This window comes from Chaetodon auriga, chromosome 4, assembly GCF_051107435.1.
Source record: "Chaetodon auriga isolate fChaAug3 chromosome 4, fChaAug3.hap1, whole genome shotgun sequence".
NCBI lineage: Eukaryota > Metazoa > Chordata > Actinopteri > Chaetodontiformes > Chaetodontidae > Chaetodon > Chaetodon auriga.
Genome location: NC_135077.1, coordinates 20,541,611 through 20,568,841, shown reverse-complemented (window position 1 = coordinate 20,568,841; position 27,231 = coordinate 20,541,611). Strand labels below are relative to the sequence as shown.

Genomic DNA, 27,231 nt, shown 5'->3' with positions numbered 1-27,231 from the left:
GTTCTCTCAGCCCTGTGCATGTTCTCAAATATTCATGTCCATGCAGCCAGTGTCATCTTAGAATATCTAAATGGGAAGCCCAAGGCAGAGGGAACTCATCCTACTATGAAATTCTCTGGTCCTCTACGAATGTTAAGGCAGTCATCTATAAACCTCGCTCCATCAGTTCCCTCCCCCTCGCTGTTACGATTTCTTCCCTTCTTATTTCCACTCCAAAACTCTTATGGTGAACAGATGACATGGCAATTCAGACAAAATGGCAAATACGCTGGGCTTTTTTAATATATATTGAACAGTTACCGTGTTTGCTATCTGCTTTCCATTGCAGTGAATCAGCTCGTGACAACATCTGCTACCGGAGCTGAGAGTGACATGTTAAACTTTTGACAGCTGATTTGTAAAACACATACGCACACATGCAAACAGCAAATTGTCCCCATGCTCTCACTGAAAAAAGGCAACATTAAATGACTGAGCCTTGGTTGAGTGATTCCCGATCTGCCACTTAAGCGGCTGGAGGCTGGCGCATTGTGCCAGCTCGTGTTCAGGGTCATGCCTGTGTCACTTAAAGACTCTCTAATGAGACCCAGACAAGCACGCTGTGCCCAGCCGAGCGGGGCCGAAAAATCTAAAAGTCAACCATAGCATGAGAGCGCTGGTGCCTGGGTGAGGAACAAAAAAAGAGGAAATCTTCAAGCATTGCAACTATATGAGACAGAGGAGGAGAGAGGGGTTTGTGAGATGGTGACACAAAGTCTTCATCTTCTTGAACTTGTGATGCAGCTCATCATTCAAAGCTTTTCCCTTTGAAGGCAGGTGAGTGTGTGTATGTGTGTGTGTGTGTGTGTGTGTGTGTGTGTGTGTGTGTGTGTGTGTGTGGAGAAGAATGTAGAAGGCTCAACTGGACGTGTCCCGTGAGACTTAAAGGACCACTGTGTAGAATTCAGTGGCACCTAGTGGTGAGAATCCAGACTGCAACCAGCTGAAAGTCCCTCACCTCGCCCTCCCAAAAGGTGCCCTCTCTTGAGCCAGTGTGAGGTTTGTCACTTCTGGGCTACAGTAGCAACATGGCGGTGCAGCACAATGATTGTTATTTTCAGGTGATTATTTACACACTAATGGGAATACAGTTATGAATACTATATTCCATTTCTGCCAGCAGATCCCCTGAATCCGACACAGCGGACCTGTGAGCTCAAAAAGAAAAGCTTTAGTGAGACGCTGTGTTACATATCAGTGATGTTCTTGACAGACTGACAGGAGCTACTGAGAGATGTCACTCACAGAGACAGACACTGGGCAGCAAGAGAGACATTCAAAATCCCAAATTCTCAAGGAGTTCATAAAATATTTTATCCAGTGCCTGTAAATGACAGCACCTACCCAGGAAGTCGGTTTATCAATACAGCTGTTCTTAAAAACTTGAATTTGGGTGGTAAATATTTTACTGGGCCGCAGTAAAGCATCTTTGCATCCAGGCATTAGCTTGCCTGGCCAAATGTTTAGTTTAGTAAAACCTCTGGTGGCAGAGCACCGTGCAGCACAAGGAACACTCCCAGGAAGGAGGCGGGCAGTGAGCGGAGAGTTCATACGGCGCTGAGCTCACAGGGGAGCTGTTCGACATTAATATTCAGCGCACACCTTAGAATAAAGCATTGTGTTCTAATTTCAAACAAATTTCATCTGGGATCATGTTCCAAGGCTGAATTCAAAGAGGGGAATGACTGTACAGCGAATGCTACTCCACAACAATGCAAGTGGTGCTATAGTTTCAGTAAACTGATCTCCACATTTTATACTTCAACATCTAATTTCTGTAAAGTACAGGAGGAGTAAGAATACAGGCTTTAACTTTGTTTTCCATCTTATGCTGTTCTGAGGCAGGACCGTGTGTTCCTTTAAAGAGGATACATTTGAGTTTATATTTCAAAGAAAGTGAATTATCTTGGTCCTTTAATTTGTTAAAATTGGGTGCAAGCACAACAGCTAACTTGGGGAATATGCTCAGAAGCCATTTTTGCTAATTTGGCGAACAAAGGTATCCTGGCAGAGCACAGGACACTGAATGGAAGAGGAGCTGGATCAGGATGAATACATCACAAGCTTCTCTGTGGAGGATACTGTCAGCGGGAGTCCCATTGCGCATATACACATTTTCCCAAACACTAAGATGCGGCACACCAAATATGCATGCGAGACCAGATGATGTCCCTGCTTCAGTTGAATTATGTGTCAGGACACAGAAACTCATGTGCACACAAAGCAATGCAATGACAGACCTTGAGTGGGTTTGCAACAACTGCAGTAAATAAGCTGCAGGACAATAAAATGTGCTTGCATTTATCGCGGTCTGTTGCTTATATGTAATTACACTGAATAACTCAGACGGGCGTGTTTACGGCATATTGTGCAGCAAAAGCAAAACAACTGACAGCTCCTCACAATAATCCCATTGACAGGAATGAAAATTTTTTTTCAATCATCCAGAGGAAACATGTTTGGAGTTTCTTCAAGAAAAAATGTCCCGAGATGTTTGATGGAGCCCAGGATACGCCCTGAGGATGATTCCTGAATGATGTCACGACACCTGTCTACATGTTTTAGTCAAGCTTGGTGTGATACGTGAACATTAAAGCCATGCATGAAGACAGCCACACTGTCTGACCTGTGAACTGCTGCAGCCTCTCAAAGGAGGCTCTCCATTAATTATCATAATCACATCATTGGCACTTTGATGTGCACGCACATGTGCATAACATGAAAGATGGATATCAAACACAAAACTCAACATATGTTAAAAGGCTTAATAGTTTTTGAAGAGCAGATCCGGCTGCTGGTGCTTGGGTTTGCTATAACAAACTGTCTCAGCAGGTGGAGAACTAGCACATAGTTTCAAGCCAGAAACAAGCAAACAATTGCACAAGCCACCCACCTTTGTGACGGAGGATTTGTTTCAAGCTGAAAACTGATCAACAGTCAGACTGTTAAGTGCACAAAAACTGACTTGTGCCAAAGAAAAGGACACTGCAACCGTGTCTGTGCCGCCGCCCGCTTTGCGTCAAATACAAACCACCGGAGTCTTACTCATAATCATAAAGCTCATGAGCATCTCTTACATGCCAAATTATGATTTTGGCACCCAGGGTTGTGGAGTGCTTAATTAAGAACATGCAGACACCCACACCAAACAGGCTGTTATGAAGTCTGTTTAACATGTCTGCATCAGAGGGCCCGGCCCACTCAGGATGGCGGGAACTCTTTCCTATTGCCGCTGACAAGCTGGTGGTTTTCCCAGGGGATCGACGCCAAGGGAGGGGCTGCCAGCTGAGGTGCCCGTCGAGGGCTGCACGCACTTTTCCTTCAAAGCTCAAGGCAAAGGTCTCGGTCTGAGAGCGACTAAAACGAATGATTACGAAGAGCGTGCCATAATTCACCGCCTGCTATAGATCAGCACACAACTCTCTTCACCTTCGAATCAGCAGGATAAATTTAAACATAATGAGATTCAGCTGCAGATTTCTCGCAGCTTTTCATGTTCATCCCCTGTAAAGTTTAAAGCTCAGTGCTGCACCACCAATGTTTGAAAGACGACTGCTTCACGACCGCATTTGAACCCTCTCTCATCATTATCACACACGCTTGATTTTCAACACGCAGCAAACACACAGAAACACAACAACTGTTTACTCACTGATTCCTGGCTCTTGTCCTTTGCATCATACACAGTCAGCTTGACTAGCGTCTCCGGGCTAGCGGGGTACTCTGAAGGGAAGGTCACCCCCGTCAGAAACAGCGGGTCTTTGTTCGCCTGTCAGAAAGAGAGACGACACAGAAACGGGGTGAGATACTGGATGTGTGTTTGTGTGTGTGTGTGTGTGTGTGCATGTGTGACAGTGTGTATCCTCATGCACATGGACTGCATGGACTGCAACACACATGTTCATAAAAAAAGCAGGAAGCCAAAGGGAGAAAAGGAAAGAGGGAGGCTTGGGTGGGTAAATGAGCCAACAGCTGGGCTCAGTCTGTCGTCGTCCTCCTCCTCCTCCTCCTCTTCCTCCTCATATCGGCGTTTCTCCCCACTCCTCTCGCCTTGCCTGCTGCCTCTCCTGGGCACAAAGGAGGAACAGATAGAGCTCTCCCTGGTGGGTCTACCTGGAGCTCTGGCATAGCTACAGTCTCCAAACTGAGACAGCAGACCAGGAGCAACAAATGTTGACAGGTAAGACGGCACAGTGGCAGGGTGGCAATGGGATTAAAACCAGTGCCCACAGCAGCCAGTGCTGAGTCTTCAAACGTCCCAGAGGGCTGAACTGCATCCCCTAATATTCACTCACAACTTCCTGAAATTACAATACCCAGTCATCGTTTTTAACTCCCAACACTTTTGAACTGCAGGGCCTGCAGAGACCTCACTTTCATCACACTGTAAAAAATGTCCACCTCCACAAGTGTGTTACTGGTATTTACTTCAGCTTTCAAACTCTCCCTCTGCAATCCCCGAGGAGTGAAGACCTGCACGCCATTTGTTTCACATTTTTCACCTGCTGGGAGGACTTTTCTTCAAAGACAGAGCATCGTGAATGAGGTAGGTTTCTCTGTCAGCATCTAAAACACGTCCCTAGTTTCAAGAACATTTGGCAAAAGGGATATTTTCTGACATTATCAGCGTTATACATCTTGATCTATCAATGTTCTTGACACAGGATATTCTTGTTTTAAGAAAATTAAAAAAATGAAACAATTCTATTTGTGAGAGAGCCAAGTGGAACCGCATGAACTGAAGACTTGATAAGATCTGCTCTGATCTTACATTTGGTGATGTTCTGGTATTCAACATTCAGTCAGCTCAGTGTCTAAAATCTGCAGTAAATCCTGACATAAATGAGTTTTATTGCACCAGAAACTGAAGAGATTTCCTGAGAAGATCGTTGAGCCATTTGGTGTTGCATATTTGAGCCAATTCAAAGAACTTGGTGTTTAGACTGGGGACTTCCTCTTCCTCTGCTCCGCGCTGATGGGCGTCTGCAGAACGCAACCCTCCGGGACCGTGTGGGGACAGGCCGGGGGTGGTAATGAGGCTGACACAGACAGGCTGGCAGACATGTATGAAAATACAGTCACACCCTTCAGTTAAAGAAACATGAGGACAGAAAGCAAGGCCGGTCTGTACGGCTCAAATCAATAATAATACCATGATAAATATAAAGTGAAATATCCTCCCTAGTGTGGTTCACTGCGTCAAACACAAAATTTGGGCAACAAACTAATTCCGTCAAAATGTCAATAAAGGTCAACACTGACCTGTTACACAGACCTTAAACATTAGAAGGAGAGTAGTTAGATGCACACAGCATGAAGGCGACTGGAAACCAGCGTACAGTAGATGAAAAGTGTAACGCCTCCAAACCACAAACTAATGGAAACACATGCTTCAGTCCCAGTCTGAGCTTAGTTGGGTCAAACAGATTAAAAATGGATACCTCACTCTCTATTTCTCTACTTAAATGAATTTGTGGTTGTGAGTCAGCGTGCAGGCATTAGTCTTTTCATCGATCACAGACCTTAAACGTAACATGCCTGTGCAACAGCTGATTAGTGCCTCAGAAGGCCTGAACACATTAGTCTGTTTTTCAGAGCCAAAACGGACGCTGAATGAATAGAGAATCAGCAGCTCAGCTCAGGTGAGACCGACACACTAACAAGCCTCGAGTCCTTCGCGACAATAAAGGGTGATGGAGGACTGGGAGGCAAAGCATGAGGTGCAGCAGTGTACTTAACACACACACACACACACACACACACACACACACACACACAGTTGGAGGGAACACGCAGACCCACCTCCTCACCGCACCACTAACCCCACTGATCCTTCAGAAATCTTCCATGCGCTGACGGAGGGGAAATAAAACAAGTCTATGGCTTCTTGTTTCAGCCTCTGCAGACATGGTAAAACCAGCCCTGATGCCTGCTGCCATTTTGTGGCCCAGCCGTGAAGCTTCGTGGTTTGTGTACACCAACATCCCAAACACACTGCCCGATTCAGCACAGCGGGTACAGACAGAGAGGAACCAGTGCGCTGCTTTGAGCTCGGTGCAAATGTGGATATGTATCAGCACTGTACACTGACAAAAACACAGACAGAGCCATTATACTCGAGGCTGCGCAGGTACACACACACACACACACACACAAACACACAAACACACACACACATACAACCCCCTACACCTCCCTCACTGGCACGCTGAATAGGCCTCATTCAGACTTACCAGCATGCTTGGCAGCCTCAACTGCAGCTGAATCTTCTTAGTGCTACTGATGGGCTGAGATGAGCTGAAGTGGTAAGCCTGTCTCCATTTACACAGAGAAGTAAGCCAGCCTGTCATACAAGTGGTCAACATATGCTGTGGGAGACAGCTGCCCCTCTCCTGTCTTTTTGTCCGTTTGGGTGGCAAATCTCGGTGGAATGGCCAATTTAAGCCATTAGAGGGTGTGTGTGTGTGTGTGTGTGTGTGTGTGTGATTGAGTCGGGGGGAGGGGGGGAGCACACGTATTCTGGCTTGAGTCTCTCTACACTGGAGGTTTCTCTCCCCACCCTTGACCACTCATAATTACAGACACACAGAGACTAGACGTTATGGACTTGTTCCAGGCGGGGGGTTCTACGCTCGACTAGCATGACATCAAAGGAGTCTTATCCTTTGGCTTTACGTGACGTCAAATCCCCTCGAGCACCACCACTCTTGGACCCTCTGCCCACTGTTTCAGGGACGGGACTTTCCTATGAGATACCAGATAGCGTTTTGTGCTTCGTTCTATTTCACTTTAAAGAGATTTGGAGGGCTTTAGATTTTCTACTTAAGTTGTCGCTGGTCCTTTCTGTTTTACCAACAGTAGATTAAGATACTGTGTCCACACTGAGACATGCACTCGCCCTGTGGAGATTAAAGGGGTCTGTGGAAATATGGCACCGCATCCCACTGCCACACCACACAGTGCATAAATAACATCAAATATACACAATGTTAACTGAGCTTTTGATAAATTAGTGGACAAAAAAACTGTATATACTTTACAGTTTTGAATCAATATTAAATAAACAAGACCTGCACCAATCAGAGTTGCCAGATTTGTCAGATGCCAAACAGCCCAATGAGAGCCTTCATGAAAAGATAAAACTTAACACTTAATATTTTCTTGTCTTCTTGTCCTCTGACTTCTTGCAATCTGTCTTGTTGTTGCTGTAACATGTGAATTTCCCCCCATTGTGGGATAAATAAAGTCGATCTTATCTTATCTTATCTTTATTGATGCCACGCCGGAGAAATTTAGTTGTTACAGACAGCAGGAATAAAAAGGAGAAGGATAGAAGATAAGAAACAGACAATAAAAAGAGTACAAACACATAAAATAAATAAACTATGAACTGGCCCAGTTTCTAACATTCAATGTAAAAAGTCTTGGACACATAATATTTTGCAAAGAAAAGCTCTGGTGAGCTGCTTTGACGTGTGCTTTTATTGGCCATCAGTTATCAGTTGTTGTGGAAGATACTGAGCTCAGTGTCCCGTCGGAGGAGGAGGAGGAGGAGGGGATTCACGGAATTATTCTAAAGGGGAAATTACCCAAATTGAACAAGATGGAGCCCAAATTATCAAGAGCCACCCAAAACTATTTTTATCCAGCAAATTAGGCAACAGCAGCACCGACAGACTTTGGCTCAGGATGAATCTGTTTTTACCTTCTTTTCTATTTTAAATAACCAAACCATCAATTTCAGATTGGAAAACTTCAGCACCAAGCAAATGTTTTTCCAAGTATCTGCTCCTTTGTTTTTGTTTACTCTGTTCACCAGAGGCTGTCACGCCATCATCTATTCTTCCTCAGCAGTAAGTGGCAAACTCATTCTGCTGTGTGTACTGTGGGAAACTGTCAACTGACACATATATCAAACACAAAAACACTGTTTCATGTTGGGTACGTTAGCAGCTAGTAATTTAAGATACACTCAGAGGCAGTCTGCACTTGAAAGACATATATGAGCTAAACACTGTTGCTACCTTCATTTGGCATATTCTGTAAAACTTTGACTCTTTTAATAAATGACACCTGGAGAGGTAATTTCTTTAAAACTAAGAAGCAGATCCAACATGATTAAACGCTGTCTTGTACTTTTTATCAGTCCCCTGTCTCGTGATTCATGGTCAAGACTCCAGAGGGCTACAGTACGCAGCAGCTGGCATGTTCCATCATTTATCTTCTAAATTAAACCCTTATATCATATACTGAGGATTCCTGATTATACGCCCATCACATGAGTACGACTAATGCTGGAGCTCTTGTGCAGCAAGACTGCAATCAGCGTCCAGCGAAGCCGGCGGCAGCTGTTGAGATTCGGCATCCCGGGAATGTGACAAACAGGAGAAACACAAGTGGCAGTCGGCCCGTCTTCAGATTCACACTCACACACACACTCACTCACACTCACTCTCACTCTCACACACACACACACACACACACACACACACACACACACACACACACACACGTCCTTGTGGCCACACAGGTTAATGAACATCTGCTGTTGTGCATGCTGGATGGCAGTGTATGAGTGGGAAACCCTGCCGGTTCCCACTGCCCTGACAAGCAACCTCTGTGCCCCTGAACAACACAGTGACACTTCACTCAAGGAGGATTTTAAAGTCCCACTGAATTCTCCTAACGCCGTTCTCTCATTTCTGTGTGAAGTCTGAAATATACTGCTGCATGTAAAAGTGTGGATGATCCCTTTTATTACACTATCAGACTAATAAAGTGAATATATGGCAGAGAAAAGTCCTCAGACTGTCTTCGACACCTCTCTTTTAAAACAGGCTTGTAAAATCACGCAGATCGAGCACGTACCCTGTTTTTGTGAAGTCGAAAGCAGTCCATGTCCTCAGCTCCAAATCCTCAACATTACAGCCATGAAATCAAACCCTCCGACGGCACTGCGAGTGTCTGCAGAGCCGGCTGAGCCAGCATACAGTATCCTACCACATCCTGTGTTTCCACACACACATGCTCAAACACACACACACTGCTGTTCCCCTGACAGGACTGAGGGGAAAAGCAGCTGAAACAGCCTTTGAAAGAGATGGCTATGCTAATTTAGCTTTACTGGATTAGCCGGAAAATAATGTGTGTCAGAAAACTTTGCCCTCGTGAGCAAAGAAAAAAAATGTGTGTGTGTGTACATACATGTGTGTAAGTGGGCGTTTCATCGTGGGACGGGGGGCAGCTGCTGCCGCTCAAAAAGCACTTGTGTGCCTGTTGCTTTAGCACTGTCACACTGGAGGTAATAAAAGAAGCATTTAAAGAGTTCAAAGAGCACAGAAACACTGTGGCTGTATGAGACCCCCACCCAATTAAACCCACCCACACATACTGTACATACTGAGAGATGAGACTGATTGAGAGTCACATGCCAGCTCTTTAAAGACTGTCACAGGAAAGGTTAACAGGAAGGTTAACGCTCATTGTCTGTTCCAGTTCAGTGAATCCGCTGGGAGGAAAAAAGGTTGAGAAGAAGGAGGGCAGACAGAGATGGAGAGAACACCGACCAAGACCCAGTGACCCAGAGACAGCAGAACAACACACATCAAAGGTCAGAGAGGGAACGGGGAATGTGTGTGTGTGTGTGTGTGTGTGTGTGTGTGTGTGTGTGTTCTTACCTCCACTATCTCTGTGCAGGCATGAGAGACGAGCTGCTGCTTGTGGGGATCTATGACAGCCACCTGCACCAAAGCATTGGGCTTCCTGTCTCTGCCTGAGGCCACCAGATCATTACAGGCTGCAGAGAGGGTGGGGGAGGCGATGGAGGGAGGAGAGGATGGAGGGAACGGGGGACGAGAGGAGAAGAAGAGAATGAGAATCAGGATGAGAGGGGGAGATAATCCTCAGTGATGGACACATAAGTGAAACAAACGACACGACACTGAGTCACAACTGACGATAAACGAGAGAAACGAGGTAAAGAAAAGTGCTAATGTAAAGTTTTTATAAGTATCTCCTGTCAGATTACATGTCACATGCCAAAACACAGAAGAGCTGCATCATCACAAAGGAGTTAACCTCGTTGTCCTCACCTCAAAACACATGAAAAGTTTGAGCTAATAAAATATATGTACATCGACAAAGAAAAACGTTGCCTCAGCAGACGATTAAAACGACAGCAAGGCGAGAAGAATTCCTTCTGGCAGCAGATATCAGTTTTATTAGGGCTTTCATTTCCCACAACAAAAGCCGCTGTCACTCAGCCCTCTTCCAAGGACAGGAAGACTTTGCATCCCACAATTCCTTTATAGGAAACCGACACTTCCTGGTTACGGATAGAAATTCCCTGAAACAAGACAAAAGAGGCTAACGCCGTCGCAGCTGAAGCGATGCATCTCTCCTCCTTTATCTCGTCGGTCAGGTCAGACACGCAGTAGTAAAGCTGCACTTTGGACTGAAAAAAAAAAAAAACAGCTTGATTTCTGAACTCTTCAGAAAGTGGATGTGTGACCTTGTGCTGGAAAAATGCTCATTTCTGCGGTTAAGTTTATATTCAGATCTGCTTGAAATGGAAGGCCTGTAAAGACATTAAATTCCCACAAACGGCTCTGAATGTATGTATTGATGAACATTTGTACACACTCTGGTACAGTAATGACAAATTTGTGTTCCGCACCCTCCTTGGATCTCATCCAAGAGCTGCATTTTATCTACCAGCACAATTCTGGCATGTAAACAGCAATTGATCCACTCGCAATGCCTGGTCAGTTTCACACATTACTCTGCAAAAACATGTCTGGATAATATCGCTCGGTGGGTGAAATTCCATTAAAAAAACAGCGAAGGCAGATGATTGCTTCTTTGTGTGCAGCTCCATCTTCATGGACTTGATTTTAATGTTTAAGCAACTAAACAGCAGCTGGAGATGAAAGCGGTTCTTGTGGGAGGTATTTTGAAATGACTGAAGAGCCAGAATAAAGCCGGTGAAAGAAGTGACGCTTCAGCGGCGGCGTGGATCTTTCTTCTCTCAGGTTTCGCGGGATAATTTATCTGACTTTAGGTAAAGAGGTAAGGAAAACTCCACAGTGAAGGGTTTCTTTTCCAGCGTGCAGCTGTGGAAACTGGTCATTTCAAATTATAGCTTCATTGCATGATGCACCATGATGCACAGGGACGCCTACAGTGTTCAGCAGAAGGTTGACTCCAAACCCACAGCCATATTCAGCGACTGTCAAACTAAGACAGAAGCAGACATTTTCCTGCCACACCGGAATGCTGATTGTGCCGTCAAGGTGACTGTCCTTGGCTTTTCTTTAAGAACAGCAACACAAACAAAGCAGGGATTTAATGAGCATTTGTCACACATTCTCCTGCAAGAAAGCACACAAATACAAGAGTGAGCTTCCAGCATACAAAACCCAAAGCTCTGCTCTAATCTCTGACTTTACCTGTTTTACGTGAAGTTGAACACACTGCAATCAAACACAGCAGAGGGACATCTGGTTGAAGGTTGACTGAGAACATTGAAAAGGGTTCAGTTAAATTACATTGGCAGCTGTGTGAGGTTCTGTTGTGCACAGAAGAAGCGTTTCTGAAGAAGAAAACCTTATCAGCTGAGGTTAGCTCACACAATACCATGAAACATATAGTACCTTGATTTCTGAGTAATCATCTGCTGTTTGAGAGTCACAATATTCTGTATAAACAGCAGCTTTTATGACATTTTACACTGGATTACCATAGCAACAACACTATGCTTTCGACTGCATTCACAGTCAGGTCATCAGTGAAGCTAAATGAAGCGCGGATTAAAGTGCCAACACACACACACACACACACACGCACACACATCTTTCCTTTTAGCTCTGATGACACATGATGAGTCCCGATATGACACAACACCTGAATCTCTGAGGAAAAGTTTCTCACTTGGTCTGTTTTCTGTTGTATCAGGACAGTTTTCCACCACTGAGCATGAATCAGCGACGCGTCTCACTGGGACTGACCGCTGATTAAGCCCAGGCCTCTCTACCTGCTGCTGCTACGCCTGTCAGGCTTTCCATTCTAGGTCAGCATGTTCACAGTTTACAGTGATTTAACGCTCAGAATCCTTCTATCTTCTTCAACACCGAGTCCTTGACTTCAGACAGAAGCAGAAAAAAGTCATTTCTAGCTGGCGACCATAGATCTTACCCACAGAAGCGACAGCATAATAATTATTTGATATTAGCTCATGAGTTGGCTGATGAATTGGCCGATGTAAAAGGCAGAGCAACATCTCATTGATGCTGACCTCCGGTGGTTTTAACCGCTCACCTCCCTTTAGTTTTGTTCAAGTGTACTCTGAGGTGTGGCAGTACACCATCACGTCATTGTTGGGTGTAGTTACAGGTACAACCACACTCATCCACTCCAATCAGAAATGCTGGAAAAGACCCTCAACAGTATCCTGCCAAGCTATTGATGCACAGCACACCTAAACACCATGTAGTGATTCAACTACTGGACATGATTTTATAGTCAGGAGCAAAAATATTTACTTTCCCACAAGAAATCACAACAGCAGGAGCATGTGCACAGCTGTTTGCAGGACTATGGGTGGCATTTAGCATTGAGATGAGTCTAATGAGGAGTTGACCTCAGAGGTTGAAGGACAGCGACATAAAGCAGGAATTCAGTTTCACTATTCAGTTTCACTACGTTAGAAGACGCCCACACCTTTTGCCTGCTGAACTCATCTCAGCTTCATCTGGACTTCAGATTTCTTGCTCGTATGGACATTCATGGCAACCAACTTCAGTTTACACACGGGAACGTCAGCATGAAACGATGTGAGTCCGTCCTTTAAACGCTGATGCAGCTCAAAGAAGAACATGAGAGACTTCCTCTGTCCATTATTCTGAATACGGCCTTATGAGATTTTGGCTATGAATGTGAACAAACATCATACATGCATAAACAAAGAAGTCAAGAGGTCACCAGCAGATATAAAACTGGCCTTGGAGTGAATAAGTATGTTCAACTGATTTCTTCTTCAAAACAGCCAGATGTACATCGGTCAGGGTCTAAGTTAAATATGGAAAAATCCCATCCCACAATTCTGAAAGGGACCTTTGGATGCAAGAGATTCAATAACAAGCTAATTCCTCCAGGACGTGCCTCATCATGAGCATTCACAATACAACATCTCACTTTTAGACTGAAAAGTGCAACAGCTCCGTCTTTGCATTCTTGAGCTGACACACTGAGTTTTGTCTGAGAATTGGTAAAAGAGTCTGGGAGCACAGAGCGAGTCATGAAGGGAATAACTTGGCCTAAATGGACTTCAGTGCACGGAGCCATTACAAGGCAAACTTTGAAGCATGTATTACTGATGCTGTTCTGCTGCTTTTATAAAAAAAAAAAAAAAAAAAGAGGGGCATGCTGCTGGAAGAAAAGCATTTGTTAACCAGACTAAATATTAAATACTGCATGGTTATATATTGACTGTCTGTATTGGTGGTTTATAGAGCAAAATTAAAACTAGTGTAAAGATTCTGATTCAAGACATCTGACATCTGTGGTCGAGCAGGGCTTTCTGTAACAACACTGAAATCCACTGGAGAATCTTAATGGCGGCCATCTAATCTGTCTGAAGCTACCTTGGATCTCTGGGCTTTAATGTCGTATGCTGTAAGATTTAAAACCACTTGGAGTCGTCAGAACGGAGATTAAGATGCTGATCTACATCTCCATGTTCCCCCAAAAAACCAGGGGAGGTAATGACAGACGACCAATGAGACAGGGATAAGGGGGATGTGAGCTGGGGGTGTGATGTGATCTGTGCGTGGCTCAACGCGTGCATATATTTTACTGCATGTTTAACAGCTGGGTGAGATTTGCTGCAGTAAACCCACTGATGACCGGTGGATTTATTTAGTCGACCTGAGGATTACCACGTCCTGTCGGCGCCTGCAGGCATGTTTGAGGTTCATATGCATGACTGAGCAATGTGACCAATGCTCTTTGCAAAGAGTGCAGAGATCTGGGCGAGACGCTGTATGTTTTTCTGAATTTCACACTCACACTGCATGCTTTCTGCACGATGAATGAATGATTGAATGAATGCTATGCGCACACCGTAAACCCTGAAGCCCTGATTCTTTTTTGACCATTCAGAAATCCAATACTGCATCCAAAAAACAGGAGAAAGGCAGCATTACTTTGAACATTCTGCTCTGAACACAAAGCAAGAAGAAAAAGAAGAACGCTGGGCCTCAGGTGGCTGTGAAGATGTGGACAACATTCACTTTCATTCCAGATAACCACAACACGGAAAATACCCTTCCAATAATATCACAACAATCTTTCTACAGCTCATAATGAAGCTTTTGACGGTAGCCATGTGGGGAAGTGGCCTTTAAAACTGCTCAAACTGGAACCAACCAAAATTTCTCAAATGCCAGAATAACCATTAAATCACCCACGAGCCAGATCACTGATCATTCCCCCTCAAATTTAGTCCAACTCTAAAATAAATCAGGGTGACTAAATAAAATCAGGCTTCATCCACACGGCGTCTGTACTGTTTGAACGACTGACTTGGGGACAAACGAAGACAGTAAACGTGATTACGAGCGGTAATGCGGTTCCATTCAGAGCTGGGATTCTCTGAGCAGCTGCTGTCGAATATCTCGCAGCACAGCAGAGCTCATGCATGTATTACCTCTTAGGGGGCTATTCTGACTCCACATTCCCTTTTTCTCGTCAACATCTCGGCGCTGCTGTTTTGCTCTCACATTAAAGGAGGTCTAACATTTGCTTATGCGGGAGGAAGGTTGAAGCAGAGGAGTTTACGTGCGGGCAAACAACAAAACAAAGTCATGCAAAAATATGTTGATAGGCGCTGATACCCATACAAACAGCATCTGTGCGCCTGTGATATGCAGTCTGCTGCATCAGTTCTGGAGGTGCAGAAGGCATTCATGTGTTTACCGACATGCATCGACACACTGAACACATGCAAACACACGCATGCACTGTATGACACACATGCACATGCATCGATATTCAGAGAGCACGACGGTTTCCAAAGAGCTTGATCTTCTTCATCACATCATCACCTCTCCACGTGTCTAAAGCACACTGGCTCTCTTCTTGACATGACTCTAACATTATTTTCAGATCTTGCTCACCAGCACTCACATACACACACACACACGCCCTGAGATGGGATGGTGCAGAAAAGCTGCCGATTGTCCCCATCAGTCACCTCGGGGGACGTATATTTGACCGGCCTGAGGGATCTTCCCAACGCCGTCGCACAGTTAACCACAGCCAGACTGGTGATTGAAATGGGACTGGGTGCCCAACCATGCATCACCAGACCAGCTCTCTTACAGCGATATGACACTTCAACTGACCCTCCAGGGTCAGAGCTATTATGATGCTGGGTGGGGGTGGCAGGAAAGGGAAGTAAAGAGGGCGACAGAGGGAAAGGACATGGGAGTCCCTTAGTGAGACATTTAGAGTTTGAGGAAGGAAGCCTGAGTGAGAGGGAGATAATGAGGGAGTGACATGAAGGAGGAAAGAGGAGCATGGCCTATTAAAGAGAGAGAGGCTCAAATAATGGATTGTAGAGCAGGAAAACGAGAGCGCAGATCTGAAGTGCCTTAAAGAACATCATATTTGTAGATTTTGTGCTCATTTATTAGTGAATTACCTGCCTTAGTTCGGGTGAAAATTAATTCAATAATGACGTGACTTGCAATTTTAGTCGAGCCCCTGAACTACCAAAGTACACTGAGACCGATCCCTGTATTACCATAACAATTGAGCAATTGGAGTAATAATTTTTGCCCATCCTTGGAGGCTTCAATTACTATGCTGTATTTATTTTGTGTGATTGGAATATGCTGAGCGCTTTCAAGATGAATTTGCTGAAAATGAGTTTCAATGCACTGGACCCCTGAGACCCTACAATGAATCTAAATTGCGTTCAATGGTGAGGGGATCCCTGGGAGTTGCCACAGGAGAGAGGAATATATGCTCATCTCCACAAGACGCTTCACTCATCACGATAATTATTTCAATGCTTCAATTAATTTGACATCATTATTTGCATGTGCTGCCATTTTGCACACCTGTTTGCCAGTGGGTCTGGGGAAAACTGTGAGAAAATTAGGGCTGTCGTGTTGTGATAAATATGTCCTTCACCTGCTGCACAGATTGACAAGGATCCGGTGTTAAATCCATTAAAGACTTTCATCTAATGCCTGCGATTTGCCGTTTTGTAGGTGGAGGGAGCTTCAAGTACGACTGAATGGTGTAAAATTCAAAGAGCATATGTAAAGCTGCCTTTCACAGCACATTTGCACCTGTTACATCTGGATATTCATGCACAAAATACAATTTATGGGGAAATGAATATGAATTTGACTATTGACAATGCATTTTAAGCCTTCTGTCTTGTAACACTCCTGCTCAAACACTGTTGAAGTGTATTATAAATTCCCTTTGGAAAGAAATCTTTTCAAAACTCCACTGTCGCCAGTGTAAAGAACCAAGAACATTACTTGTAAAAGAACAAAAGACTTCTGCAAGAGTCGCTGTAGAAAGAAAAAGGCAGCTTTTGCTTTCAGTGTGGCGCGGCACAGAATTGACCTGATACTCCACGTGTCACGGCCATCATTTGCGCTGACACTCTGATAAAAGAATAAAAAGAGCTAAAACAGAGAGATAAGTGTGTGAAACGTTCAAAATTACAACGTGCATCAGTTAAGCTCTCCTCTGCGCAGACATCATGAGCACACGCTGACACAATGCTGCATGTGATTCAGTGCTAAAATCGTGAGGGAGGCAGGGAGAGACTCACCTCCTCAAAGAGAGACCTGTGCTCCCCTGAAAGCCATCTTAACTGCATATTTTTCAGGTGATTAATAACCATTCAATGTATTAATATGTCTTCTCATCCAGTGGTTGATGTAAGAGATCTAAGTCTCCTGCTGGCTGGCAGATTTAAATTGGTTGGTATTTTAAGTGACAGAAACACGCAGAACGTTTGAATTTCTCCAGCAAGCTTGTTTATTTGTATTTTACATTTTGGGCAGAGGAGATTCTTCACATCAAGTTTTCTGACACACAGTGTCTCACACACACACACACACACACACACACACACACACACACACACACACACACAGTGTCTCACACACACACACACACACACACACACACACACACACACACACACACACACACACACCTCCTCATTATTTTTGATTTGAAAAATAAGTCCAAAGCTGCAGTGGTGAAAATCCAGCCAGTGATGAGCCTGATAAACAGCTGACAGCGGTATTACTGTATCTGTGCACCAGGAAGGAGAAAACGTTTTCTCAGTCTGTGTTTACAGTTCAAGCAAAGATGAGAGGCTTCAGTTTTCAGTCGATCGCTGGTCACATTATTAACTTTAATCCATGATAATAATAATGTGGCGTTACACTGACTGCAGCGAAGACGCTCTGCTGACAGTCGAAATAAGTGCACGTGTTTGTGAATGTTTGCCTTAAAGAGGCACTCAAGTGATTTGCTGTTGCACTTCCATGCAGATGGGGGCCACACAAGAGGCAGACTGAATAATCTGAATCAGAGCAGCAGAGGTTGAGACATCCTGACTTTTATTCTGCAGTTTGGGTCGTATTCCAAATGTGCTGCCGTGTTACACCTACACCTTTCCTGTTGTCCCCTGTTGTCTCCTAAATGGTCACTTCCTCCAACTCCACACCTTCAGTCTGTAACACAGACTTTGAGCTGAGTATTTCAAATCTCAAGACCAAATCAAGATTACTCTGATGACATCTTCCTTGACATTTTTTTGCTCACACTGAGCCATTAAACAGCTGTTTATAGAGGCTGAGTGCTTATCCTGATGACGGGCAGAATCGGTAGAATGCCCCTTAAATTATTACCATCTAAGCAAAGCCTCATTCTCTTAAAGACCATGTTTGTCTACAGTGATATAATTAAATGTTAATCAGCTGCAAAGTTAATTGCAGAAGTTGGGGGCCACTGCTTGACACGCAGACAAACACAGGGGCACGCGCACATGATTAACAATCATACTCAGCATCAGTGTTTCACCTCTGTGGAATGTGGGGCAGCCGGAGCTTTAAGAGGGGCTAAAAAAAGGAGGCACGTCACACCTCTCCTCAAACCACTGCAGCGGCTTTCAGCACACACAGTTTTCTTTAAAGATAGTTTGCTTATCTACGAGTAACTTAAAGGCACACTGAAGATACAATATGTCTTCAGCATGCTTCCAAGCTACAAAGAGCACTCCAGCCAGCTGACACCGGTCTTCACGAGGGTCAACTCAAAGCCTGAAGAAGCTGTCTTTGGCGTGCGTGCTCAACGCTGCTGAAATGACCTTCCTGAAGACCTGAGATTTGCTCTGACTGTCGTTTCTCTCAAAACCATCATAGAAAAAATCTGTTTCCTTTCAATGATTATTATTGTGCCTTAGCCAGGGAGCAGTTTGTGTGCTGTGCTGTCAGGTTCAAATTCCTTCCTGTCTGCTTGTTGTGACAGAGCACTCTGGAAATGAGTCTTTATCTTCTCTGTACCTTTCTAATTTTCATTTGAACTGCACTGAGCTTTCCATTGTGTGTGAAATGTACTGCATGATTTAAGTCTGGCTTGCCTTTCTCTAGATCTACTGTTGCCTCTGGGAGGAAGCCTGCAGCTGCTGAGCCCTCAAAGAGGCAAAATGCATGTCATTGACAGGAGGATGAGGGCTCGGTTACTATTCTTATTCTTATTAATGAGTATGGTACCCTTTCATTTTTCCTTGAAAAGAATCCATTATGCAGTACAACATATTTAAACATGTCAAGTACTTAAAGTGTAACCTCCTTCCAGAATTTCCTTTATCAAGATCAATAAATGTTGGATATAAAACATGCACATATCCTTTTAAAAATACATGAATTAAACACTCTCTTTGAGGGTTTGACAGACCTGAGAAAGCTTTGACAGATGTACTGTACATTGAGCACACATTCAACCAGGGCAACGGTTACAGGGACACGGCAGCTCTCTGTGCCAGCTGTCAGCTCTATTTTCTACCATGACAGAGAATTTACATTCAGACAGTCTTTCTGCTCAAGTGCAAACCCTAAAGCCACGGTATCATCTGAGCATAAATTCAAACAGAATGAACGTTTAGAAACCAAAGCAAGCGTTACAAAGGCCTTATTTGATTATTGCAGAGTATACTGGTTTGCCTGTATCTACTATATGCTCACATGCAGCCTGTTGTGTGAGTGTGTGCATGTTTTCTCGATAATGACTGTCATACTGAGCCCGACAATCTCTGTATGAGTGAACTCTGATCACATGTTGTTACGGCTTCCGTGCATGTGGAATGAGACTATTAGGGGTGTTAAGAATCATGAGGTTTCAATGTGCAGTTTAAACTGAGTGCTGCAGGCCAGGAGGTCCTTGTGCATGTTTATTGTGAACAGCGGGAAGCCTCTGTTGCCTCAAAAGAGAGAAACAAGGGAGCCAAGACGCCAGTTTTTGATGCCATCAATCTCGCCGTCGAAGACCACGGGAATAATTTCTCTGTTTTGGCTTTTCCCTTTAGGAGACTTGACCTGAGCCACAATGAATTGTCTAGAAATAGAATTCCAACATCTCAGCTGCATAAAAAATGAATGAGGCCATCTCGACGAAAAGTTCAAAAGGACCCTCTCTCCATTCTGTCTCGTGTTTTCTCTGCGCAGTTCTCGTGTTGTCCCTTCTAACCACACTTGGGGTGTGTGCATGTGTCAGAATTGAGAAAAGATTAAGGATGTTTGCAGATATGCCACTAATTCTGACTGACTCCTGCATTAGTGTAACTGTCAGCGAGTGACTGTGCGTTGGTGTGTGTTTACAAGGGTTACGTTTGGATCTATTTCAGGCCGTAAACCTTAGCTGTGTTTCTGAGCCATGAAAGAAGACAGATTTGATGTTCCTGAAAGTGTGCAAGTGCGTATGTCCTTCATCGAACGCGCTCATGAGAATACCAGGAAAGTGTGGGATAGTCCACATTTGAATCAGAGTAAACACAGGACTTACCAAGGCTGAACTCCACCTGCGGCAGCTTGGGTGTAAGAATAACACCTGAGAGACAGACAGACAGAAAGACAGAGCGGAGTGGAGATAAAAGTAGAGGGAGTGGGAAATAAAGATAAGAAAGAGGAAATCATTAGGACAACGCAGGAAACCAAGAAATAACAGACAGTGAAAGTGAATCAGATGCAGTTTGACGGAGATTTAGGACATGTGGGGCTACAATTAACCTGTAAATTACTGTGATGAATCAATTAGTCATTTAGTCTACTGAATGTCAGAGATGAGTGAAAAATGCTGAGATGTCACTTTAAATGGACTTGTGTACAGGGCGAGCTGTCCAAAACCCAGAGACACTTTATGTACAGTGTTAAATAACAAAGAAAGCAACAACATTTTCCTAGCAGCAGTAAATAATTGACATGCTTTCCCTCCTCAAATGACTATATATCACAACAGTTGATGATTATTTTCCTCACAATTGACTATCTGATTAATTGAAGAAACGTTTCAGCCCTGATGAAGCCTTCCTCTATTGTACAGTAAGTGATTAGAGATAACTACACAGCCCGGAGGACGGGGAGTATGAAGTCGACTTAATTCTTATCCATTTTCACCAATAATGCACCACAGCAGAGACACAAGCTATTTTAATTATTAAAAAAAAATCTTTTGAGAGAGTATCTGTGCAGGGTGAGAGCATGTCAGGCTCCCAAAACACCTCAATGATACAAGTTACTGTTCGTTTAGATTATGCAAACACACTGAAGTCTGTGTGAGCGTCAGGATGATCGAGACGAGTTTCGAGGTGTCTGTCCGTCCGTCCTTGAGGGCTAATGCCACGGTGATGAGTGGAGGACTGACTGCTGCTGTCTCTCATCTATCACTCTCCCAGTCCGACACGCAACCATTCAAACGCAAACAGATGAAACACCTGCACGATGGTGAGACACGTGGAGGGGCTCTAAACCGCTAAACGCCGTTTTCCTCTTCCTGGGGTGCTTGGACACAATTGGCCCCTACAAGGCTCATCAACCCCACTAATGGGCCATGGATGCTCGATGCCTACTGATGTATGGGAGGCACACGACTTTAGGTAATAGTCATTTTATATAATGAGGATCCTTCGCAAAGGCTGGAAATGATTTACTTGTGTTTTAGAATTACTTCAGTCACCAACTTTTATGTCAAGTCAAGTCCATTTATTTGTGAAGCCGTTCGTCTCAAAGCGTGTCTTCAAGGTCTTCACACAGAATGCGTTTACTTAGATCTGCCCAAACAACAATCACACAACAATATGATGCAATACTCAGGTAACAAATGCTGGAAAGACGTAAAATCTCTCCTGCCTCTGCTAACACCACCTGTACCTCTGCACAGAGCAGGCCTGGCACGAAAACACAGGGAGAGCAAACACTGAGGAAACCTGGAGGTGAGGCAGGTAAATCTGTCAAACACCTGAACAATTAACAGTTGTTAAACAGTTGTTTTCCTGGGATTTTGGAGCTTCCTACTGTACCACAGGTATGCTAATAGACATGACCCAGAAATACATGCTTGTGACTGACAATCCCTGTGGGCAATGTCACAGCATCGAGAGAAGTTCAAAGGTGTCACAGACTCACTGTATGTCTTGGTGCGCTTTCTTCCACCCACTCCATCATGTCAAGATAAGTTGTTAACACGCGTCTAACTGCAGAAGTATAAGTGAACAACGAACAGAAATCCATCCATATACAGCAGGTCTTACACAGTACACTGCCTATGTGGCGTCCAGCATATCATCACTCACAAACATCTGAGTTCACACACGATCATATTTGTTTTTGCTTTGCAAATGTTAAACTATTTCCAAGAACGCTGAGTTTAGTCTTGATAAATTCAGGCGTGGTCAAACCAGCCCTTCAGAAGTTTCAATTCTCTTTGGAGCGCTCATTTAAATTCATGCAAAACAAACAATGTTACAGCGACTGCTAATGAACAACAAGCATAAATCACAGAGATCATTAGCATTACCCGGTGCCTCTGGAGTCACTTGCCTACTGAGGCTAAGAAAACCCAAAGCACGGCAACTTGCAGTGCTCACATAAATTCACAAATTTGTGAATAAAACATCAATTTGCCGGCGTTTTCTCGAGTTTCAGTGAATTTGGCTGCGTCAGCTGCAGAACTTATCGGGACATTTGAACGAACAGGCTTATGCAAACTTAGGGCAACATCTGTCATGCGTACGTCTAATTAATCTAGTGCACATACAGCAAGTTGACGCACACTCACACAGTTCCACGAATACGCCAATTATGCATGTAAATAAGTTTTCCCGTTACTCTCATCATCATCCCATTTCTCCAGGGTCATGTCTCCTCATGCTGTCACCACTTAGGCCTCCTTGTGAGTGCTGATGAAACTTTAATAAGCCTGGATGACATGTTGTGTGGTGCAAACAGAAAGCCCTTTAGCTATGTGGGCTGAGACAGTGCCAGCTGCTGGGTCTTGTCTCGGGTGCCATCATAAGGGACTGTCACTTGAACAGCCCAGTTACTTTGGAGGACTCCATCTGTGCGAGACACCAACTTATCTCCAGTGATAGAAAGCAGTGGGAAATATCTGTCTTTGCAGAAATAATTGAATGCAGATAAGAAGTAAAGCTTAGTCCAGGTCTGATACGGGTTGGGGTTACTGATCATGAGACACACACACACACGGCAAAGCAACTGGATACACTTTGCAGTGAAGCAGGAGGACGACCGGAGTTTAAATATGTCTGAATTTCAGAGCACAGCCTGTGTGTGTGTCAAGTATTTATAGAAGGATCGTGCCAGATGCTTTGATTGTACGACAGGTAACACAGATTATGTTGCATCTCTGAGAGCGAATACTGACTACATGACATTTAGGAGGGTCGCTCTGGAAACTGTTGTTCACATGCTCACAGTGACTCAATATCCACAGCTATTAAAATCATGAACAAATTATGCGCACGCAACCTGAGGACAGAACACCTGTTATGTACACTGTGAGATCATTCCTGTCTTGGAGCACTGAACACACTGCATGGCATTAACCCCTCAGTGAGAATCAGGCTGACCAAGACAAATAAACAAAGCCTAATTACAACAATTACCCATTACATGGGGAGAGGTCGAGTGCCTGCACTGTCCACCTCAATCACATCTCCTTTAGCACACGAAGCTCACAGGTGACACAGCTCCATTGTGGGGATAAGTATGTGGAGAAAAGTGGAACAGGTGTGGTATTTAAAATCGATATCCGCTGGCATTATGAATATGGTAATGAGCTCAGCAAGGCGGCAGGCAGGCAGGCGGCACATGCAGATGTAACTCCCAGAGGGGCCCAAAGCAAATGAGGTGTGCCTGCCCGCTATACTGCAGTTTCATCTGGCTCTAGAAATAACAGCACAGCCCCACTGTACCTCCAATCTATCACCCCCCGTCCGCGGGTGGTATCAGTGGGGAAAAAGGCACGCTGAAGGGAGAGAAGACGGTAATTTATTAGGACGTGAGCAGACCAGGTGATTCCTCTGGAATGACAAAGTTAATTAATGTACAGGGGCTTAAATTGTCCGTCTTGCAGACGATCATTTAACCCTCTTCCCCACTCATTGGCCTGCTTCTTCACCCACTGCACAGTGATAACCACTCACTAGCTTCTAGCAGATACTCTGAAAGGAGGGATGGAAGTAGGAGATGAGGGGGAGTGCGCGCACAGATTTCACATGGGATTGCTGCTTATTCCTGACTCCACAAAAAAATACTTGTGGAAAAGCTCCAGAGCACTGCCTGTCGCTGCTCCGGTCCCCATCATGTGCTACTGGCTCAACTAAGAAAATCAAGCAATTTCCAAAAAGAGCTCTGCTAAACCCCTCGCAGTGAGGACAGCACACATTCTTAATCACTCCATCTTATCCTCTTCATGAATAGATATTACATGTAAGAGCCAGCGCCTAAGAACAAATGCTGTTTATATTTTGAATATTATTTACTTTGGATTTTGACGTGATATTAATAATTCACTTATGTGTCTGGCTCACCATGGGGTTTCATATTTCAGGGATATAGCTGGCCATCTCCCATGAAACCGTTCTACCCCGACCACAAACACCACCATCCCTATTCATCCTCGCTTCATATGCACACACACGTGCGCACGCTAATTGCAAGCTTTCCTTCTTCTAACTCCTTTTGTACGATCTTGCCCTCCTCCGTTCTCCTCTCTTCTGTAGTTTAAATTGCCTAAACAACACCTGCGCATCCTTTCTGATGATTCAGTCATTGCCCAGACTAACACACCTCTAACTCAATTGATGTTTGCACAAACAGGCATCCTATTAGGACAAGTGTTTCTGAATGGGAGAGTGAGTTATCGTCACATTACTGCCCTGGGAGATTGAGAGGGGACAGATGGTTTTGTTGCCAGCGTTTAATGAAGTGTTGTGAATCAGTTGGGTGTGTTGAGGAGGTCTTGACTGTCCCATTGATGGGACATGATGATGTCAAACACTGTGCGATGAAAACACCATCAGTTATGCTGCAGCTTTCATTGAAAACTCATGCGCCCTTATGCAAATTCTTCAACGAATAGTTAATAGTTAAACAAATATTACCACTTGTGGTGGAGAGTTTGTAAAATGCCAATTCAGTCCCACCTTAATAAGGACTGAGCAGCACCCTGTTTGGTCCCACTTCTCTCTCCTGTCAAGGAGGAGGAGATAAACTATTTCACCTTGCGACTGATAATGCGTGGTTGTCAACCTGTCTTTCGTGCCAAACATGGTAATTATGTGCTTTGCTCTTCCCTTTTGTCTCCCAGGATGCTCAGGGGAAAGAAAACAGAGGTACAGTGAGGTGTTTGTCATTACGGTTACACTCCCACACCTGTCAGATGTCATCTCCAAACTGTGACAGTGTGATAGTAACATATATCTAGGGTTTGTAATCAGGTCATAACTGGAGTATGGACATGTGTGTGCGTGCTGATGTCTGTGCACGTGTGGGTTTATGTGAGGATGGACTGTTGTGTACACATTTTGGTATTTGCTCATGTGTGCTTTTACATGTGTGTAACTGTGCACGTAAGCCGGTTCAGCGGGTGTCTGTGTGGTTCAAGGCAAAGGAGACAAGGCATCATGAATTGTGTTTTCATTCCTCTTTGTACGGCTCCATTTACTTATCCCCACGGGGAGGACGATGGTGTTGAGCTTGCATGCCAATGCAAATGCTTAGCGGCGCTGCATGCAGTGTCCTTTTGGTGAGCAAAGGTATTAAACTTGGAGAGCAGGCTTTGTGGCATCACTGATACGGCTAATCTCCTTAGCATTCTGCTGTCGTGATGGGCACTGAGACATCTAGTTTGCCTCTGCCAGTGCTCATTAGTGACAACACATTCAGGCTACATGCAGTATGACTGCAGCAGGAAAGAAAAGCACACATGCATGCACATTCTCATGCACACACGAGCGCACACAGACATGTCAGCAAAGAGTGATTTTCAAACTTCTCCCCGTGGAGCCACTAAATCCAACTAAATGTGCACAAAACTAGAAAAGGCAGACTTTTCTGACATGATTGACCACAATCTGAGAGACAGTCAACCACACTGCGAGAACCTAACACTTCAAAAAACTGCACAAAGGCCACCAAGGTCTAAAACTAATTCCCTGCAGTATTCATAATAACATGCAATTTATATGTGTGTGGAGACACTGACACGACTATTAAGGCATCAATGTGATATTGCTCCAAAAAGCAGCTGAAAAATCTTAGAACTTCAGCGTCAACCCGAGTGAGCTCATTTCACTTTAAAACATTATAAATAATTTTACAAGCAAATAAAACTGCACCAAATTCAGTCACTTGATTATTGATCGTTGTGTATTTAAAACTGTCCTCTCTCACTGGCACCTCCACCCTTTGCTCTCACACACACACACACACACACACACACACACACACACACACACACACACACACACTCTTTCTCTCTCTCTTTCTCTGTGTTTTCAAGAGTGAGAGAGATCCAGTGCAAACAAAAATAGAGGGAAAACATGGAAAAAATAGACATCATTGGGACGCACGCTGACAGAGACAGCAGCATGCTGTACATCAATCCTAATGGCAGACAAGGTGTGACAGAGTTTAACTGTAAAAGGAAGGACAGAGCTGAGGAGACAGATTAAGAGACAGACAGACAGACAGACAGACAGACAGACAGACAACAGTGCAGGTAGCTCACCAGCAGCAGTCAGTCCTTCAGGGTTGGCGCTCAGCTCCTTCATGTCAACCATGCAGTGTCCCAGGTGTTGGGTGCCGTCCTCCATCTGTCCAGCTTGCCCCTCACTTCTCCCTCCTCCACCTCCTCTCCTACCTCCTCCACGAAACACCACAGTCCAGTCCAGGTCTCCGGCTCACACGCAGCCTGCCAAGCAGAAAAGCTGTCACAAAGATAGCAATCCGCTCGCCTCGCTTCCTTGCTGCCTCACAGCGCGCTCTCTGGCAGCATTAAAGATGCCTTTTGGAAACTAATACGGAAGAGAGGGACAGGCGAGGGACCTGGAGCGGCAGCGGGAGGGAGGGAGGGAGGGAGGGAGGGAGAGAGGGAGAGAGTGAGCGAGAGCAGGAGAGGGGAAGGGAAGGGAGGAGTGACGAGGGAGTGAGACTCAGAATGGAAGAGAAAGCAGGACAGAATTGATGTTATGTGCGATACACAGCTCTATCCATCAATCTTGGGCTGTCAGTGGGGCACCTAGACCAGACTGCAAAGCACAACACAGTCTGAAAGACACAACTCTGCCCCCCTCTCCTCCCTTTTCTCCTCTTACTGCGCAGCCAATGCTGCATCCAGACATAGCAGCAGGGGTCCCTCTGATTTCTGACATCCGTCCCCCCCTCACCACTCCACCACCCCTTCCCTTTTCCTACTCTAGAAGCTAAACAATTAACAAGCATCTGACTGCTGAGCTCCATACGGTGGAAACCAGCATCTTGCAGCATGTGATTTTGGTTGGTACACATGGTAGAGGACAGGAAGACGGGGAGAGGGAGTGTGAGAGGACTCATAGCGCAGTGAGTGTTTTAGTGCAGC

General features: G+C 44.7%; 1 protein-coding gene across 2 annotated transcripts in view; it reads right to left on the bottom strand.

Moving 5' to 3' along the window:
- Nucleotides 1–26,723, bottom strand: part of inpp4b (inositol polyphosphate-4-phosphatase type II B) — a 123,469-nt gene extending 96,746 nt beyond the window's left edge. Inside the window, exons 1-4 of one of the 2 annotated variants that reach the window (XM_076728137.1) lie at nt 26,383–26,723; nt 20,137–20,181; nt 9,717–9,835; nt 3,692–3,808 (exon numbers count right to left, since the gene is read on the bottom strand). In XM_076728137.1, coding sequence (XP_076584252.1) covers nt 3,692–3,808; nt 9,717–9,835; nt 20,137–20,181; nt 26,383–26,467 — 366 coding nt within the window. In that variant the 5' untranslated portion in view covers nt 26,468–26,723. The remainder of the gene's footprint in view (nt 1–3,691; nt 3,809–9,716; nt 9,836–20,136; nt 20,182–26,382) is intronic. The other variant, XM_076728138.1, reaches the window with a different exon arrangement.
- Between the last annotated feature and the right edge of the window lie 508 nt (nt 26,724–27,231).